Source organism: Pinus tabuliformis, chromosome 4_2 (genome assembly GCF_031772625.1).
Source record: "Pinus tabuliformis cultivar Carrire ecotype Pingquan chromosome 4_2, CPIR1, whole genome shotgun sequence".
In the NCBI taxonomy this organism is placed as follows: Eukaryota; Viridiplantae; Streptophyta; class Pinopsida; order Pinales; family Pinaceae; genus Pinus; species Pinus tabuliformis.
The window spans coordinates 165,891,486-165,909,376 of record NC_142304.1 but is presented as its reverse complement, the minus strand read 5'-3'; the positions used below and the strand labels follow the sequence as shown (position 1 = coordinate 165,909,376).

General features: G+C 39.9%; 1 protein-coding gene across 1 annotated transcript in view; it reads left to right on the top strand.

Annotated features, from left to right (window-relative positions):
- The first annotated feature begins 469 nt into the window (after positions 1-469).
- LOC149168698 (uncharacterized) overlaps positions 470-17,891 on the top strand; it is a 140,096-nt gene continuing 122,674 nt past the window's right edge. The window contains exons 1-5 of the mRNA XM_089428381.1: positions 470-1,032; positions 2,050-2,247; positions 2,542-2,644; positions 2,785-2,864; positions 3,031-3,108. Of these exons, the coding sequence (XP_089284507.1) occupies positions 709-1,032; positions 2,050-2,247; positions 2,542-2,644; positions 2,785-2,864; positions 3,031-3,108 (783 nt within the window). The 5' untranslated portion in view covers positions 470-708. The remainder of the gene's footprint in view (positions 1,033-2,049; positions 2,248-2,541; positions 2,645-2,784; positions 2,865-3,030; positions 3,109-17,891) is intronic.

Here is a 17,891-nt window from a genome sequence, read left to right as displayed (position 1 = left end):
GAGAGTCAATATTTTTATTGTTTAGTTAATGACTAATTCTCATCAACTTCGTTGTGAAATAGGGCTTTGGAAAATGGCAAAAGAAGTGTGGGAGGAAAGAGTATGCATTTTTTGTTTTTCCGGAAAAGTGGAAACAAAAAAAATATTTCATTTTAGAATGTGAGGCCTTCAAAGACAACAGGGAAAATTATGCAGATATGTCGATAGCTAGCTCTTGGGATAATCTATATAGCGAGGGATTTGTAAAGAAACTTGGAACATTTATTTTGAAGCTTCACAAAAAAAGCTCTGAATACATCAAGCAAATGAAAAAGCAATCTGTCCCATACACTATCTTTAGCGTCATGGACTTTAAAATAATTTTTTCCTTTCTTTCTTTCATGTTAAACAACTTCACATTCTTTTAGGATGTTAAACAACTTCATATTATTTTATATGAATAAAATAAAGATAAAGTTATTCGGAGCGATATTTTAAAGTGGCATTTCTAGTCGCTGCTTCCTACGGACACTCCTCGAATGCAACCCCGGTGTCTGCGGTTACAGAGCATAACAAGTCAGTAACTCTACCTTCAGTTTGGAATCGAAGCCGTCGTTAATGTTATGTTGTGCTCTCCCTCTGCGGCATTAAAACCCCTGGTACCTCCAATCCTTATGGATATCTGTTTGACAGCACTGGTCTGAGTCCTGCCTGCAAGTGGTTTTATCAATGGAGGTTGCATTGGGATCGTTTGTTTGTACGAATTTTCCAGATAAAATTTCAGCCATTCAAACTAGAGCTTCTTCAGTGGAAATTTTCGTGCATAAAACGGGCATTTTGCGAAGAGTCGAACGGCTAGAGCTGCGAAGATGCCAAGGAACCGAATTTTGTTTCTCCAAGGCGTCAGGATCGCACGATCGCGGAATGTTTAAAGTTACTCCAAATTCAATTTTTCGTGCCAGAGCTCTCTCCGATGGAAATGAGGGAAGCGATGACATGAACAACTTGGAAAATGGATATGCACTGTTTCCGGAAGGTGCTCTTTCTTCTCAGGTAAAGTGGTTATTTTTAATTAGAAAATCAAGTAGCATTTGGAAAATTAAAAATTGTTTTCACTAGCACAGCATGACACAACTGTCAGGAAGTAAGTATATCTTACGCGGAGATTAAAAACAGAGCTAAAGGTTTAGTAATGGCGAGTTGATGTGTTCCCTATTTAAGCTAGGTATAATTTGAGCTTTTCATTATTATGGTTGGGGGAGTTATTTGAAAAATGCAGGATTTCGACTTTAAGAATAAAATGCCTTTTCTCTCAAAGAACTGCCGTTAGAATCATGATCTCGGTCTTCTGAATTGTGATCAATAAAAGAGGAAGTCTGTTGTTCGTTGATTGATTATTGAAATTGAGGAACGGCGAGGGGAAATTAGTAAGAAATGGTTTCTAAATCATGGAAAGAGAAAACGCCGGCGTCTGAACTTAATAAATAGAGGCATTCATTGGGAAAACTGTATGAGCTCTGTTTTATTATCAAAACATGAAGCTTTCAGGTACTGTCAGAAGACGTGTAGAAATTGAGAGAAATGTAGATAACCTAATGAGTGATGTTCTTTGAAAAAAAACTATTTTCTGTTATGGGGAGAAACTGTAGGATTGGAACATCTATTCGTAATTAGGGAGAAAGAAGTTATTTCTCATGCAGAAAGGGTGTCTACAGAAAAAAGGGTATGTTGGATCTTGAGCACTGCTTCAGAAGCTTTGATGTTTTTCATCTGGACTTTTCTTAAATGGAGTTCGTTTGATGTAAACTCTGAAGCCTATCATCTTATATGCTAAAGAATGTTTTTTTTGTTAAGGGAGTCTACCTAAATATATATTGATAGAAAAGTGTGCAGGATTTCAACTTTCAACGTGGAAAGAAATGAAGGAAGCCTAATTTGGTTTCCTAAATATTTTTTGTTCTTGACATTTGTTATTCAAAGTAAGGGTCAAGATGAAGATCTATTTTTACAAGCAATGAGTTTTGTGAGATTTTAATGATGTTGCATAAATTCTTTATGTGACCGTTATAGCTAAGTGGTTCAAGCGAAGAACCTACCAAGGAAGAAAAGCGTGAAAATTCAGTTGTTGTGAATACGTTCATGGGTGCCTCCAGTGGAGGCAGTCGAACAGGGCTTTTCCGTACTCCAATTTCAGGTGGCGTGCAAAGTGCAACTTCTGCTCATGGCCTTCCTCGTCCTGCCTTGGCAGTTCGTAACCTCATGGAGCAGGTGAAATCTTTCATCGCTATAAACTTTGGAATTTGCACACTTGAGTAGAATAGTGCATTTTGTTATTGAATGCTAGGTAGGTGGAGATTCTATATGAACAACTTCATGGCTCATATTATTATCTTTTATCTAAGCAGTTTATCTATTGCTACATTAACACTAAGTTCGTTTGGAGGTTACAAATAATTAATGTCAGAAAGAGACTAATTTATCCATATTTAGTTATTGCACATGTGATAGATGTCATTATTTCAATCTGGTTGGCCAAAAATAATATTTTTCTCTCAATTGCAGGCTCGCTTTGCTCATTTATGTACTGTGATGTCTAGAATGCATCATCGTCGAAAGGGATATCCTTTTGGTTCTCTAGTTGATTTTGCTCCAGATTCCATGGGACGTATGTGCTTGAGTGTGCAATATGTGTCAATTTTAATGGTTTCTGCTGTTAGGATATTTATAACAAGATAAATTAGGGTTCAGAGTACTGATTACACCCTTAGTATTATATATATTCAGACAAGCTATTGTGGAATGCAGATCCTATTTTCTCTTTATCACCATTAGCTATCCACACGAGGAATTTGTTGGCTGATCCAAGATGTTCACTGGTTGTGCAGGTGTGGTAAAAGACTCAATTATCACCTTTTTTATTTTGAATTTTCAAAGAATTATTCATTGTTGAGATTATTGCATTTAATTTGGTTGAGAAGTGTCTAGACTCTAAATGTTGTTACCTTCCATATTTTTCGTTCTTACTTGGTGGACAGTTGATATGTAAAGTAGATACCAGGATGGAGTGGGCTATCCAATGCAAGGGTGACAATATTTGGGGATGTTTATCCTCTTCCAGATGATCAACAGGTACTCTCTTTAGTACCTACTTTAAACCTTTATATTCTAGGGTGGTGCTATAAGATGTATTAAGTTTGCATCTTTACCTAGAGAGGATGAAAGGACTTGCGTCACTCACACATCCAACAAGGAACCATTTGTGCAGATGCCTACCAGTGTGCATCCATCCTATTAAGCACTGAGAGGGATTAAAAAGATACCAAGCCACAAATTTTTAGGTGTTTTAAAGATCTGGAGTTAAGATGGATCTATTCTAATTTATTATATTATTATTATGGTTAATTTTTACATATTCTTTTTTTATTATGGTCCTTTTTTCATTTTTATGTTATGGACTCAATATAGCACAACGGCTACTCTCAGTCGTGCAACTTAACTCAACTCACAGGGATTTAATGCAGAATTTGTTACCTATGATTAAACAAGTTGATAAACATAAATAATAAATTTGTTTGCTTTATCTCATAGATGCTGAGTTGCATTATCAACAATAAAATTATTACAGGAATAAATCTGCAATTACATCTATGCAAGAATGGAAAACTTGTTCTTTGATTCTGGTTGGCTCTCCATTGCCTGTGGTTCTGTCAAGTCTTTCTCCGGACTACTTTTGCAAGTATGGTCCAGGTGCCTCTCCCTCTCCTTGTGCAAAGTATCAGAACTCTGAATTCAATTCTTTACTATCCTCTTATTTCTTGTCTTAAAATCTTTCTGTGCCATTTCTGATATTTATTATGTCTCCATCTTAGGCACTGAATTCCTCTCCACACGGTATCATGACTATCTTTTATTCCTGGCGGGATTACCATTCTGTTTATGTCGCAGGTCAACTGTTTCTAGAGCTTGCTATTCAATCAACAGTTCTTCATTGGGTATACAACTTAAACAATACTTATACTCGCAACACAATCCATTGATTTTCATTTTAAATGTCCAGATTCCATGTGTTTATATTTTACGGTGTTCAACATTAAGGCCAATCACCAATCCCAAAGTACATAATAAATTTCGTTGTATCTTATTACCACTGGCATGCATGATTCATATAGGCAATATCATCCATTTCTACAAAGCATATACTTTTGTTCTGTGTACACCACACTATGTTCTAAAGTTCCGTTATGCATTTATTCCAAATAAGATTGAATGGAAATTGATTTCCTGGAGGCTCCATGATAAACGAACCTCTTCAAGGCCTAGCTGAACACCATTGTATCAACCTCCTAATCCTTCAGTCTTCTTCAATTTTTACTATAAATAAAATAACATTTCCAATAAGCATATTCCTGTTATCTTTTTATTAAACTGCGTTGAAGAAATGCAGGATTATTCTTTATTTCCCAGAATGCCCCTGCATTTGTGTCCCTTGGTGAAAGAAAGTAAGCATCGTACTCATTGACTGCATAAATGGTCACAGAGGTATTGGCCCTCCAAATTGGCCAACTTCAGCAATGACAAAATTTCATGCCACTTCGTATATTTCTTATGCACCAAGAATTCTCTAACCTTTTGATCAAGGTTGCCAGAAGTATCCCCGCCCACCCCCCGCTGCCACTCTGGCCCATGGAACCATGATCTGAGCAGGTGCACTGAGGGAGCGTGCTATGGAGTCCAGCCATGCTCCATGAGCAAGAAATATCAATTTATACTTAAATTTTTAACAATACCATTAATTGTTTCATGATGTTTGAGAGTGGTTCCAAAGTGTTGCCAACAATGTGATATTATTGCAAAAATGTCGTTGTGTTGTGATTTTTTGAAGGTGGTGATAATATCGGCCAATAATATCGGTGATTTCTTCCGCGTCAGTATTATCCAGATAATATCATAAAAATTGCCAAAACATTGCGAGTTGAGCGAAAAAATCATGGAGCTGGGCCCGGGTTGGTTTATAAACTTGATTTTTGGTTTTTTGCCTCGTTTTGCAAGCAGAGGCCAGGGGTTAGAGAGTAAAGAAGCAGGAGAATAAATTTCCTAGGGTGAAGGAGGAGAAAACAACGATTTTTAGGAGCCATTCCAAATTTTTTTGCACTGTGCACTGAGTTTCCTCAACAGGTTGCACACATTGCAGGTATGGGCATCATATTCGGCCTTTTTGTTGTTGTTTTTCTTTGGATTTTCAGTCACCCATTTATTTTCCATGATTTGGCTAGGGGGAGGGAGTGTATTTTTCTTGCCACTATCATTTCATTAAGGGAGAGGCTTTCTTGATTGTAAAAATGTTGATTTTATTTTTACAAATTTTTCTTGTGCCCTAGGTTCAAGCTTACGTTGAAGAATAAATATGCTAATTATTTTGAACCCTATGTGGGAATATGGTGAACCCAAGGGGGGGTTCAATAGACAAAATTTGAGTTGCAAGTTGTGTGGGAAGCATATGACAGGGGGAATATCTCGATTGAAATACCACCTTGCACAAATTTTGGGACATGACATAGAACTTTTCTCTTATGCATCTCTAGAAATCATCCATATTGCCATAAAATCACTAGAAGATAAAGATTTTGCCAAAAGTAACAAGGCAGTTGTGAAACATCAAATTCCAAGGGGAGGAGTGGGGGCAAGTGAGAGTGGTTCTTCAACATCACCTTCCACAATGGCCAACCCCACATCTACCTCATCATTTTTTGTTCCTAGAACCACACCTAGTGCACAACCTTCTATCAGGTCAATGCTTAAAAGAAAGGAGAAGGAAGAAGTTGACAAGCTGGTGGATAAGTGTTTTCTATGGAGTGAAATTCCCTTCAGCAATGCCAAGAACAATCCATTTTACCAGACTATGTTTGATGTTATTGCTATTGTAGTCTCGGGGTACAAAGCCCTTTCCTATTATGACTTGAGAGGGCCTATTCTTTGAAATGAAAAGGCCAATTGCATTGTTAGATTGGAGGAATTGAGGGCACCATGGGAACACACTAGATGCATTGTGATGTTGGATGGTTGGACTAATAAAAAAGGTAGAACCCTTATTAACTTCTTGGTTATTTGTCCTAAGGGGACAATGTTTATGAAATCTATTGATGCATCTGCACATATCAAAGACGCACAATTATTATGTGACTTGCTGGATGTTTTCATTTGGGAGGTAGGTCTACAAAATGTTGTTCAAGTCATAACAGACAATGTTGCAAATTATGTTGTTGCTGGCGGGTTGCTTATGAGAGGTATCCTCACTTGTTTTGGACACGTTGTGCTGTACAATGTATTGATTTGATGTTAGAGGATATAAGGAAAATTCCTTATGTCGGGGTTATTGTTGAATCTTCAAAAAGCATAACAAAATTTATATATAATCATGCATCTGTGCTTAATTTGCTGAGAAGATTCAACAATAACAAGAAATTGGTGCGTAATTCTATTACACGATTTGCCACTATCTCCATATCTCTTCAATCTCTCTTGAATTATATGTGGGATGTGAAGATAATGTTTCTTTCAAAGGAGTGGCATACTTTATTTTTTAGCCGTAAACTAGAGGGAGAGATCATATGTAGGCTAGTTTCATATCAGGAGAGCTTTTGGGCAGGAGTGCAAGAGGTTTGTGGCATTACTGAACCTTTGGTAAAGGTTCTCCAATTGGTTGATGGAGACAAGACTGCAATGGACTGCGTGTATGAGGCCATGGATAGGGTCAAAAAAGCCATTCGTAGCTATTAGGAGGATATGGGGTTTGAGGGGCTTGAGAAACAACAGTTGATATGGAGAGTGATTGATGAGTGATGGAACAATGCACTCCATCGTCCATTCATGTTGCAGGTCAAATTTCCCCTAAGGGAAACCCTATTCCCCATGTGAAGCCCATATCGCCAAAGAAAGAATTATGAAAAAAAATTAAATATTAATCGGGCAAGAAATTATTAAAATAGAGAATATATTTGAAAGCAAAATCAAAAATCAAAATTGAATTTCCCTCTAAGATGTTTTTGGTTGGCTTCATTAAAGGTCATCCTTTTTGGTCAAATGAAAATCTATATAAAGCATTGCCCTAAGTAACCAAGGAAGCACGTTGGAGATACGAATGAAATCTCGGCCTTGTTTATCTCTTTGATGGATGAGATGGATTGGGCTGTAGCTTTTGGCGAGTCTAGCGTTCTCTCTCTCTCTCTTGCATACTGTCACACATCTCTCGCTATCTGTATGTCTTGTTCCCATACTCAGGTCCATCACACCTAGGTTACGAGACTTTTGCTATGGCAATAGTCTATGACTCCCACACATATGGCTCTCGGATAATATGACTATGACTCACACATGACTTCCGGATGGGCTTGCTAGTATCGCATCACATCATACATATATGGGCATTGCATTGCTAAATATCCATGAGCATCGAAGCATACGAGCATCCAATCACACTTCTGTTTGACTTGGTATATGGATTGGCAGTTGGCACCATATCTCTTTTTGGTGTAGTTCGCATCACTCTAATGTTTGCTAGGGTTTCACATTATTTTTTTTGGCCTCACATCGAGTATCGAAGAGAGATTACATTTTCTCCTAACTCAATTGTATTTCTTCTTGGATAGATCTGGTATCATTGTGGTACGTATGTTATTACAAAATCTTGTTATTGCAGTGGCTATGATCCTCTGCAGCATGTCATTACAATGACTCTAAACTATAGTGTCACTAAGTTCTCTACAAAAACTTGTTATTACAATGATCCTATGACTCTCTGTGATTTTCTATAACTATGTTGTGATTATTGGATCTTCAAGGTGACTTGTGTCCCCTCATGTTGGCTCTCGTACAATTTGATGATGGTATGTATATCCCTCAGAAACATGTTTCCGTATTTCGCACACCTAGTTGGCATCAATATATTTTATGATTAGTCCTGGAACAATAAATCTTGCTTCTCGGCATTGAAGTCTTGTTATAGTAATTCGGCACAGTGACTTATATATATGTGATTTTTGGGTTCTGTAGTCTCAATTCTAAATACAGGATTCTTGGCACAATGTTTTTGATTCCCGACACTAGAGTATATGACGATGTATATGCGCAGTATATATGTTAGAATAGTATGGCTCATGTGTGATCCTATGTGTCAACAACAGTAGCATTTATGTTACCTCTAAGATATATGTTGGAACCTAGAATTTGACAATAACCATGTTTATGTAAACTTGCTATATATGATGACAGTATTACAGTAACTGATATTAAGTGAGTACATTGAATTGACAATTGTATGCAGAATAGTATTGGCAAGCATTGCAGTAATGATATCATATTGAATGGTATCTTAAGAACATTAATGGCCTGGCAGAACAACATAGGTATCAATGTATTGATATCGCAGGGTAACATCATAAGAGAAACTCTGATTCTGAGCGGATTCTTGTATCTCGCATTGTTCACAAACGTAGTTGTGAACCTCTCTAGATTGGCCCTGGATGGCCTAATGTGATTCACAATGATAATGATGTACTTTGTATCTCAGCTGAACAATTGATGAAATGTAATAAAAGAAGAAGAAGAATTTCGGGTTTTCCCCCTTGTGGGGTTTTGCCCTGGTCTTTGACCAATCCTTGTGTCTCTATGTGTTCTTGCTTTTCTTTTGATGTTCCTTTTATTTCCGTTGTATTGTTGATGATGTTCTTTTTATATAACTGCACATGTTGCTAATGATGCTATGGGGTGAATGAATAAATAAAGAATGAAAAGTATAAATGCAATTATCAAAGCAAACAACAATTCAACCCTATGGAAAATTAACATGGTTTTAGAGCTGGGCTAAAGAAAAGTTATTACCCCTATGAAAAACACTTATGACAGATAAAAGTGAAGATGGTCGAGACCTAAAAGAAAGCTAGGGTTTGAAGGAAACCCTAGGTAGCCCTTCATGACAAGAGTAGTTAGGGTTTGACATAAAAAAACCCTTGGAATGTGGTTGGAAGAAGTATTTGAATGTGATTAAGGCTTGTGCTCCTCAAGTCTTGATACCCTAGCATGAAGCATCCCCCTTTTGCTAAATACCAACTGTTTGATAAGCAATTTCCTTGACCAACAATTTATCCGGGACAAAAAGGGGCAAAACATGAGGATGGGCAAGGCTACCAAAACCTCAAATGTAAGTAAATGACTCTTCCCCAAACCACTTTCCTAATGGCTTTAAGTCTCTATTGGCTTCTGCGGTGAGTCTAGGGGCTTTGCTGCCAAAGACTTCTTGGTGGATAGGGAGCATGATCTCATGACATATTTTATAGAAGTGAGCATGGTATTTTGTTTCCCAAAGGATATCGAGATAAATAGATATAAAACTAGGAAATTATTTTGTCAATTTCCATCCTAGAGATGGAAAATCATAAGAAAAGCAAACTGTGTCCATGACATAGGCACTCATAAAGAAAGGAGGAGCCGTTCTCTCAAGAACATTGCGCTTCTGTCTATAATTGCAGATTTGGGTGGTCAAATTGTTGGACAAAATAGTTGCCCAATCCATGATATAGCCATCAGCAACAACTTCTATTAATGGCACCCATTCTTCAGAGAATTTTTGTGTATTTTAATAACCACATAGGCGGCATAACATATCAGCGATATGGGAGAAAGGGCCAACAATAGAGGCTAATGAATACATACCCCTGTCCTCACGCTTGTGTTTTTTTGGGTCCCTTCTCCATTCTCTGATCAGCGCCGCAGGATTCAGATTCTCTTGCATGAATTTCTGGACGAATTGCGTATCATTTTTTTTTAACAGTAACTGGGTAAATTGTATTAGAAAGAGGCCGCAGCAAATGCTACAACAGAGATTACATCATAGTATAATTCCAGTAAAAGCGTTGGAACAGAAACATAGATCATACAAAACCTTGTTACACCCCCAAAACAGAGAATGGCCTTTTCCTTATGCAAAATTATTGATTGCTTCTTTAAGCTATATGTTCTATAGTAAATGCCTAGAATTTTTAATTGTTAAAAAACATTTAAATCAACCTTGAGCATAGTGACTAGCAACATCCTCCAAATTTGTACGGGCTGGTTCATTTTCCTGGCTCATAGGTTTCATTACCTCATAGGATTGATGCACATATTCTTCTTCTTTAAGCCCTGCTCTGAATGAATTTGTTGAGGTTCTTGGAATTGGGGCCATTACTTGATCATCTCTGTGAAGATTAAGAGTTAAATTTCAGAGATCACTGCATTCATTTTCTACCACTGCCAAATGTTGCTTTAATGACAATAGAGATCCTTTGATTTCTGCTACTTATGCTGTGTATTGATTCTCAGTTTCATGTATTTGTAAAAGCAAGATGAAGAGAGAGGCCCTATTGCAATGGATGGGCTTGTCATGTCCTTACAGTACTCTGCAATCTCTTGCAAATCCCCTGAATCCATCTGATGACTTGTAGAGAAATTGCCTTTCGTGAAGAAAATACGTGCCCTGTCTACAAAACCACCAAAATTCTCACCTCCAGAGAGCCCTGAAATGAAAATCTCCTCCGTGTTTGAGTTTTATTTCAAAATTTCGAATACATCGCTCAACAATCCAATTCAGTGAATGTCTGGCCCAAGAATCCACAAACTAATCTTGCCTGTAACTTCTGCACACAGCAAGGCCCTGAAACAGACTAGTGCTCTTCTATGGAGGCAATTCCTCTGTCAGGTCCCTGTCACCCATTGTTTAGAGTTGTTGGAAAATACTTCAAAAAAGCAACCAACCATGATGAAGTTGAGCATATTCTGTGAGAGAACCAAACTTCATTCTGAGTGTTGAGGCCAATGAATGTAGATCTGCTTGTTGTAGCTTGGTTAAGGCAGAGGATGAAGCGAGCAGGGTCCTCCATTGAGACTAAAGTTTCCTTGAGGCAGCAGACAACCTTTGTTTGCCAAAGAGTCAGCTTGCTTGTTTAAATCCCGCAGAATGTGGTAAGAGTCAACTCTGTCAAAATCTTTCAAAGTGTTTCGGATTCGCTGTAGAGTTTTGTTTAATGTAGGATTACAAAAATGATCTTTGGAGTTTAAAAGTTTAATCAGAAGCTCCGAGTCTCCAAAAATTTGAATTATTTTATAACCTAGCTCCTTCGTAATCTGGAAAGCTTTTAAGAGACTGTAACTCTCTGCTTGGTTGTTCGAGCTAGTGCCTAGGCCCCAACTGAAGCCGGTTTCACTCGATCTGTCCGGGGAAAGAATCAAACCCCCTGCACCTGCAGTTCTTGGGTTCCCCTTGGACGCTCCATCAAAGAAGATCGTGGCTTTTGAGGTCCCCTGCCACCACGTGTGAAAGTCACCTTCAGTGAGTCGCAAGCACCAAGTAGGAGTGTTCAACGGTTTGCTGATTGATTTGTTCCTCTCTCTTGTCGAGCAGGATCCCAGCCACACAGAAGCTTCTGAAGGTAAAGAGGAGGCGGGAGGAGATTTACCTGCAGTTTCCAACAAGAGGGCTTTCACTTTGGCTATCACTACCACTGAATTCGGAAGCCTGTTGTTGAAAACGCAATCGTTTCTAGCCAACCACACTTTCCACCAAAGGCATTTTGGAATAGCTTGCCAGATGTTGTTCCAGATTGCGTTTTTGGCTTTTTTCTCAGGATTTTGGTCTGTCCAAGAGATGTAAAGAGAAACGATAGATGTCTGGGAGGGGGAGGGAGCACTAAGGCCATGAAGGACCAAATTCCAGACTGCTTGTGTGAAATTGCAGTCAACCAATAAGTGATCAGAGGTTTCAACGACAAAGTTGTATAAGCAACATCTAAAGGGGTCGTGGAACCCTCTTTTATTTAGATTTTCACCTGTTAGTGCCTTTTTATGCATGAGTAACCATGTGAAGAAATTCACCTTTGGTAGGCTAAAGGGGGACCAAATTGATTTCCAGAGCATCGGTGTCAGTGAAGGGGCATGAGTAGATTGTAAAGAGGAGAATCCTTGAGCTATTGTGTAAATTCCTATTCTTCCCCACCCCCATTTGTCCTTGGATGAGCGGTGTACAGGGGTGAGGCCAGAGAGAGCTGTATACAACAAGTTTTTTTGAGCGTGGAGAGGTTTTGGGACCCCTGGAAAAGTCCATCCTGCCCAATTCCCTTTGCTGTCCCAAGAGCAAATGTCTGCAAGCCGGAGGAGACCTTTGTTCACTAGCCAGATCTTTATCTCGTTGCAGGAATTTAGGGAGGCCAAAGGGGCATTCCCTTGAATAGTATCCTCCCACAGTAAGGTTCTCAGACCATTGCCTAGGATTCTGTATAAATGCTGCTGTAAGTGATCGATGCATCTTCTGCTTAAATTCCAAATTGCTGTTCCTGTTGGAGTAGATGCTGTTGTGAGGTTTCTCAAGGAGCCTCCCTTTAGGTATTTCATCCAAAGAATCTTGCTGACAAGATGTTTTTTGTCTACATACAGCTGCCATATGATTTTTCCACCAAGAGCCAAATTTGCCAGGCCTGGATCCCGAATCTGTAACCCACCTTCCTGGAGTGGTCTTTTAAGGATATCCCATCTTACCAGATGTAACTTGCTCTAGTTGCCCTTACCCCTGTTCCATAGAAAGTCCCGAAGGAGCTTGGAGATCTATTCCGTGATAGACTTGGGCGCTAGCAGGAGGGAAGACTGGAAGATGGGGAGGGCGGAGAGGATTGCCTTTATCAAAACCAGCTTCCCAGCCTTTGTTAGCCATTGGCCTCCCCAATATGCTATTTTTGCTTTTATCTTGCTAATTACTTCGATCCAGAGGGAAGGAGGGCTTGGTCCCAAGGTTAAGGGAAGGCCTAGGTATTTGATCTTTTCCCATTTGTCATACCCAGGGAATCCCAAGGAGCAAGCTATTCGAAGGATAGCTGGATGATCTACATTCCAACCGTAGACAACACTTTTTCTTTTGTTGATCAAGGCTCCTGAAATTAAGCAGAAGTGTTGAAGAATTTCATTGAAAGCCCTTGCTATCTTAATTGAGGCCCCTCCCAGGAGGAGAGAGTCATCCGCAAAGAGGGCATGATTTATAGGATCCACACCTCTTGCTGCCTTAATGCCTGGGATAGAGCCTACTTCCTTTTCAACTGTTAGCTTTTTGCTTAGGGATTCTGCCAACAGGATATAAAGAAAGGGTGACAAAGGGCACCCTTGGTAGAGCCCTCTTGTAGCTTGGAAGAAATCAGCAGGTTTGCCATTGACCAGGGGTTCTATCCAAGGTCTATATGTACAGGCTTTTATCAAGTTGACAAACTCAGCACTAAAACCAAAAGAGAGAAGGATTTTATAGAGGAATGAGAGTTTAACCTGGTCAAAAGCATTTGACATATCCAACTTGATGAGCATGCCTTTTTCCTTTCGAATGTGACTAGAGTGGAGGGCTTGTTGCACTTGGATCACATTGTCTGTGAGGTGCCTTCCTTTGACAAAACCGCCCTGAAGAGGGGAGATCAGATTCCCTAGCAGAGGCTTGAGTTTATTGGATAAGACTTTGGCGAGAATCTTGTATGAGGCATTGCAGAGTGAGATAGGTCGGAACCTGTCAAAAGTCTCTGGGTTAACTTCTTTTGGGATTAAAGCAAGGAACATGGAGTTGGTGCACCCTCCCACTTCGACTTTCTTTTGGAAGGCTTTTATCATTCGGAGAAGATCGAGTTTTATTACATTCCAGCAAGCTTTGTAACAATGGATGGAGAAGCCATCCGACCCAGGGGCTTTATCCGGCTACATTGACCATATGAATTCCACTGTCTCTTTTTCAGTAAAAGGCTTTAATAACCCAACGTTTAAATCTGCAGTGACAAGTGAAGGGATGTTTGACAAAAAATCAGTAGCCAGATCATCATCAGAAGAACCATCCTCCTGAAACAGTTGCTGAAAATGAGATGTGGCAACCTGTTTTAAAAGAGGCTGTCCTTTGATGACTTCCCCCTCCCTGGTGGATATTTCCGAGATGTGATTCTGAGAGAGACGAGCTCTGCATTGTCTGTGAAAGAATGAAGTGTTTCTATCTCCAGCTTGCAGCCAGAGGCTGCGAGACTTGAGGCGCCAATACTCCTCTTCCTGGCGAAAGGAGAGAAAAGAGTTGAGCTGGGCATTCTGTTCGATGAGTAGCTGAGCTTTGGTGGTTTCAGTTTCTTCCATGCCTAACTGAATCTTGGCTAAAGTCTGCATAGTCTTTTGTCTATTGCTCGTTGGAGTGGAGAGGGGTTTTTTGCCCAGCTTTTTAAGGCATACTTAGTGTACTTAAGTTTTTGCTCCTAGTACCTACACAAAGTTCGGGGATCCTTCAACTGGTTGCGACCAAGCTTGAGCCACTATGTCCATAAAGCCATCTCTTGCTGCCCAAAGAGGACTGAATCTAAATGGAATAGGGCCTAAGTCTTCCTCTTTTTCTAGCAGCAACGAGATGGGGTTATGGTCAGATGTTATCTTGGGCAGAATTTTTGAAGAGATTAAATGCTTCCCCTCCATCAAAGAACTTTTAACTAGAAACCGATCTAGACGAGCAACAATGTTGGCATTACCTACTCTATTGTTGGTCCAGGTATAACGACCTTTCTTAGGTTTCAAGTCAAGGAGGTCCCAAGCAAGAATCAGGGACTGCACCGAATCATGGAAGGGATCTTTACCCCAAACTCCACCTTTTTTTCTCTTTCGGATCTAAACTGATGTTAAGATCCCTTGCCAATATGATGTTTGGGGGAGTGTAGATTTCTAGGAAGTCTGGGAGAGAATTCCAGTAGTCCTTATTTTCCAGGAAATTAACTGGGACATAAAGATTGAAAAGAGCCAAAGAAATCTTACTTGGAAGATGTTGAAGTTCTGTGTATATCCAGTGTTGGGTTGCGAAGGAGCTTTTCAGCTGAAACATATCCTCTGACCATAAGGTTGCAAGACCCCCTAAAGTAACTTAAGGATAGAAGAGCATCCTCTTCTATCTTTGTCTCTTGGAGCAGGAGGATATCTAAGGGTTCCATTCTTGATAGATCTTTTACTGCTTCAGCTTTCAATGGGTTCCCCAAACCCTTGCAATTCCAAGAGACAATTTGCATTATTTACCAGGGAAGGAAGGAGTAGGCCCTCCCTTTGTGGGTCAAGCCCTTGTGTTTCTGCCTAATGACATTTCGATTGTAGACTGAGTGCCCCGCATCATTAATCTCTCCGCCTCTTCTTCTCTGATCTCCTTGCGAGACTTCCTTTCTGCCTTTTTGGTGGATCACTCAAAAGAGTCTTCTTCAGAAGAACCAGAGCTGTTATCAGCTTTTTCTTTTTGATCATTTTTGCATAAGAGAGCGGGGATATGGCGCCTGCTGGAGAGCCATGGGTTTCCTGCAGGGTTGCGTCTACACAAGGGATTTTTGAATTGGCTACTTCAGTTTGTTCCTGAGATCGCAAGTTTATTTCTGCATCTACTATCTGTTCAATATGCTGCTGCACCTCTCCCTCTTCAAGATCTGGTTGGTTCTGATCTTCTGGAGGGTTTAGAATAGCAAAAGGATTTGTTGAAGCGGTGGCATTTGTTGTGGCTTGAGCTTCAGGTAGTCTCTTCCCAGAAGAGGGTCCTCTGGTCTCTGTATTCCCTCCTTTCCCTTTCGCTCTGTTGGTCTGCTTGGATGTGCCTGCTTTTCGGGCTTGTGTCCATTGTTCGCCCTTCTCTTTTTCAGATTCTTCCTCAGTTTTCTTCTTGCAGTTTTGAGCGAAATGGCCATAGCCGTGACAATGTCGGCACTTGAAGGGGAGCTGTTCATAATCAAGTTCTTGTATGTGAGACCAACCAGCTACGGTTAGCTTGATCACCTTGGGCAACCCTATCTCCAAGTCAACTTCAACGCATATTCTGGCACACGAATATTGTTCTCTCCTTTCAGCCCTATCAATGTATTTGCCTAGTTTGTTCCCGATGGTTTCCATAGATTTCGGGTTCCAGCAATGAAGAGGGAGGTGGGGTAATCTTACCCAGACAGGAACAACTGAAGGAATATCTTGGGAAGGATCAAAGTCCGACGTCCATTTATTTAGATAGAGCCCTTGGGGGCCCATGAAATATGGACCGTTTCAGAAAATAAGGTCTCGATCTTCAACTGAGTCGAAGACAAAAACATAATAGCCTCTGCCTACCAGATGATTTCAGATTCCTTCAGAGACAAGGGGCCTCCAGTTTCGTTGGACCCATCCATCGATAGCTTTGGGAGAGGGCCAGAGGCTTGTAAATTGACCAATGAGCCCGCGTTCTGCTAGGTTCAGCGCAGTCCGGCACGGGCGTTCCGCAGGCAGTTCAACGGAGGGGATGGATTCGGCTTTCTTTACAAACTTCTGCAGATTCGGGTTTGCTTTCCTCTTGCCGCAGGAGGCTACCAGACATTTGAAGGCGTTGATCTCAGGAGGGAGAGGAGGGGGAGGGCCCCCTCCGGCGTCCATGTGGGTAGAACCCTGTAAGTCAGGCTGCCCGGATACCACTTCAGAGCTCCATCGTCCTCCAACGATTCAAGCCCTCATTTGCTTTCTTAAACCTTAAGGGCTTGCGGAGAATCGTGTCTATAACGAGATTGTCAGAATAAAGGGGATTGAACCCGACATGAATCAATCTGAATCAAACTCGCAACATACGTATCATATTTCTTTTGAGGTTGAGGTAGATGATACATTTTCCTTAAATCCTCAGCTTTAAAAGACCCAATAACTGTCTTCTTCGAAGTTATAAATGCTCTGTCTGTAATGTCCAGATGGTCAATAACCCATCTTACCATATATGTATATGGCAAAATTTTGGGGTGGGCAACAATTCTGTGGAGAAATGAATTGGCCACATCATTCCATGTGTCGTTATTATTTGGAGGAGAATCATCAGCAGTAGCAGCCTGTTTCACGATTATTCTTGGATTTTCATCCTCGAATAGTTTGTATATTGCCTCCCAAGAGGAGGAACCTACATCCAAAGTGCATGTAGTATTTGTAAACAAAGGAGACATCTCGGACACTTCTTCAGGGGGCAAGACTGGTTCTTGTTGAATTACGAACTTTCTCCTCGCCTTGATTATCCTTGACATGTCCTTTAACTACTCTTTATTGGAATTTACCTGTTAAGAAACAAACCAAGATAAGCAACAAGAACTCGAAAGATGAAAAGAGTCATATCAATTCAATGCGAGCCTTATGGAAAATCCTTTCACATTAACTCAAAATTATTACAAATCATAAAAAAACCTTGAAATTAGAACTACGTAGAGTGGTCATTTAATTTTTGAACATTTGTTCACGTGACACTGACACTTGTCATTATATCGGGAAATTCTTTATCGACGTTTAGTATTGGGTGATATTGACATAACTTAGCGATCTGCGATTTTCAAAAAACATAAAGGTGTGGGATTCATATTAGCAAAATACCAGGGTTTTAACAGAATGTGATATCGACATCTATCAATTGACGGAATGCGATATCGACATTTGACGGATTGCGATATCGATTTCGACATTTTGCTATCGGCATTTCGCAGCTACCGCTATTGGGATTTCGCAATCGGCCTTTCGCTCTTTCGCAATTGACTTTTCACTATTTCGCAATGGGGTTTTCGCTGTTTGCTTTTCTTTGAAACCACTGATACTACGTGTGGGTTTTAATAAGACCAACCTTTTTATGATATTTCCATTTATTTGTTATGATTTCGGGATTTGTAAGACTTGCAATTTATTTCCTAAAAACTACAAAGGATTCCTAAAAAGGTTTTATGCCTTTTTCATAAATTTTCTTGTTTTATTCAAAAATAAAAGAGTAAATATAAAACTTATCCTATTTTATCTAAACAAGAAAGGATTCTATCCTAAATTTTTTAAGGGTCCCCATTATTCTTTCTCCTAAGTCTAAAGATAATGGGGGGTTG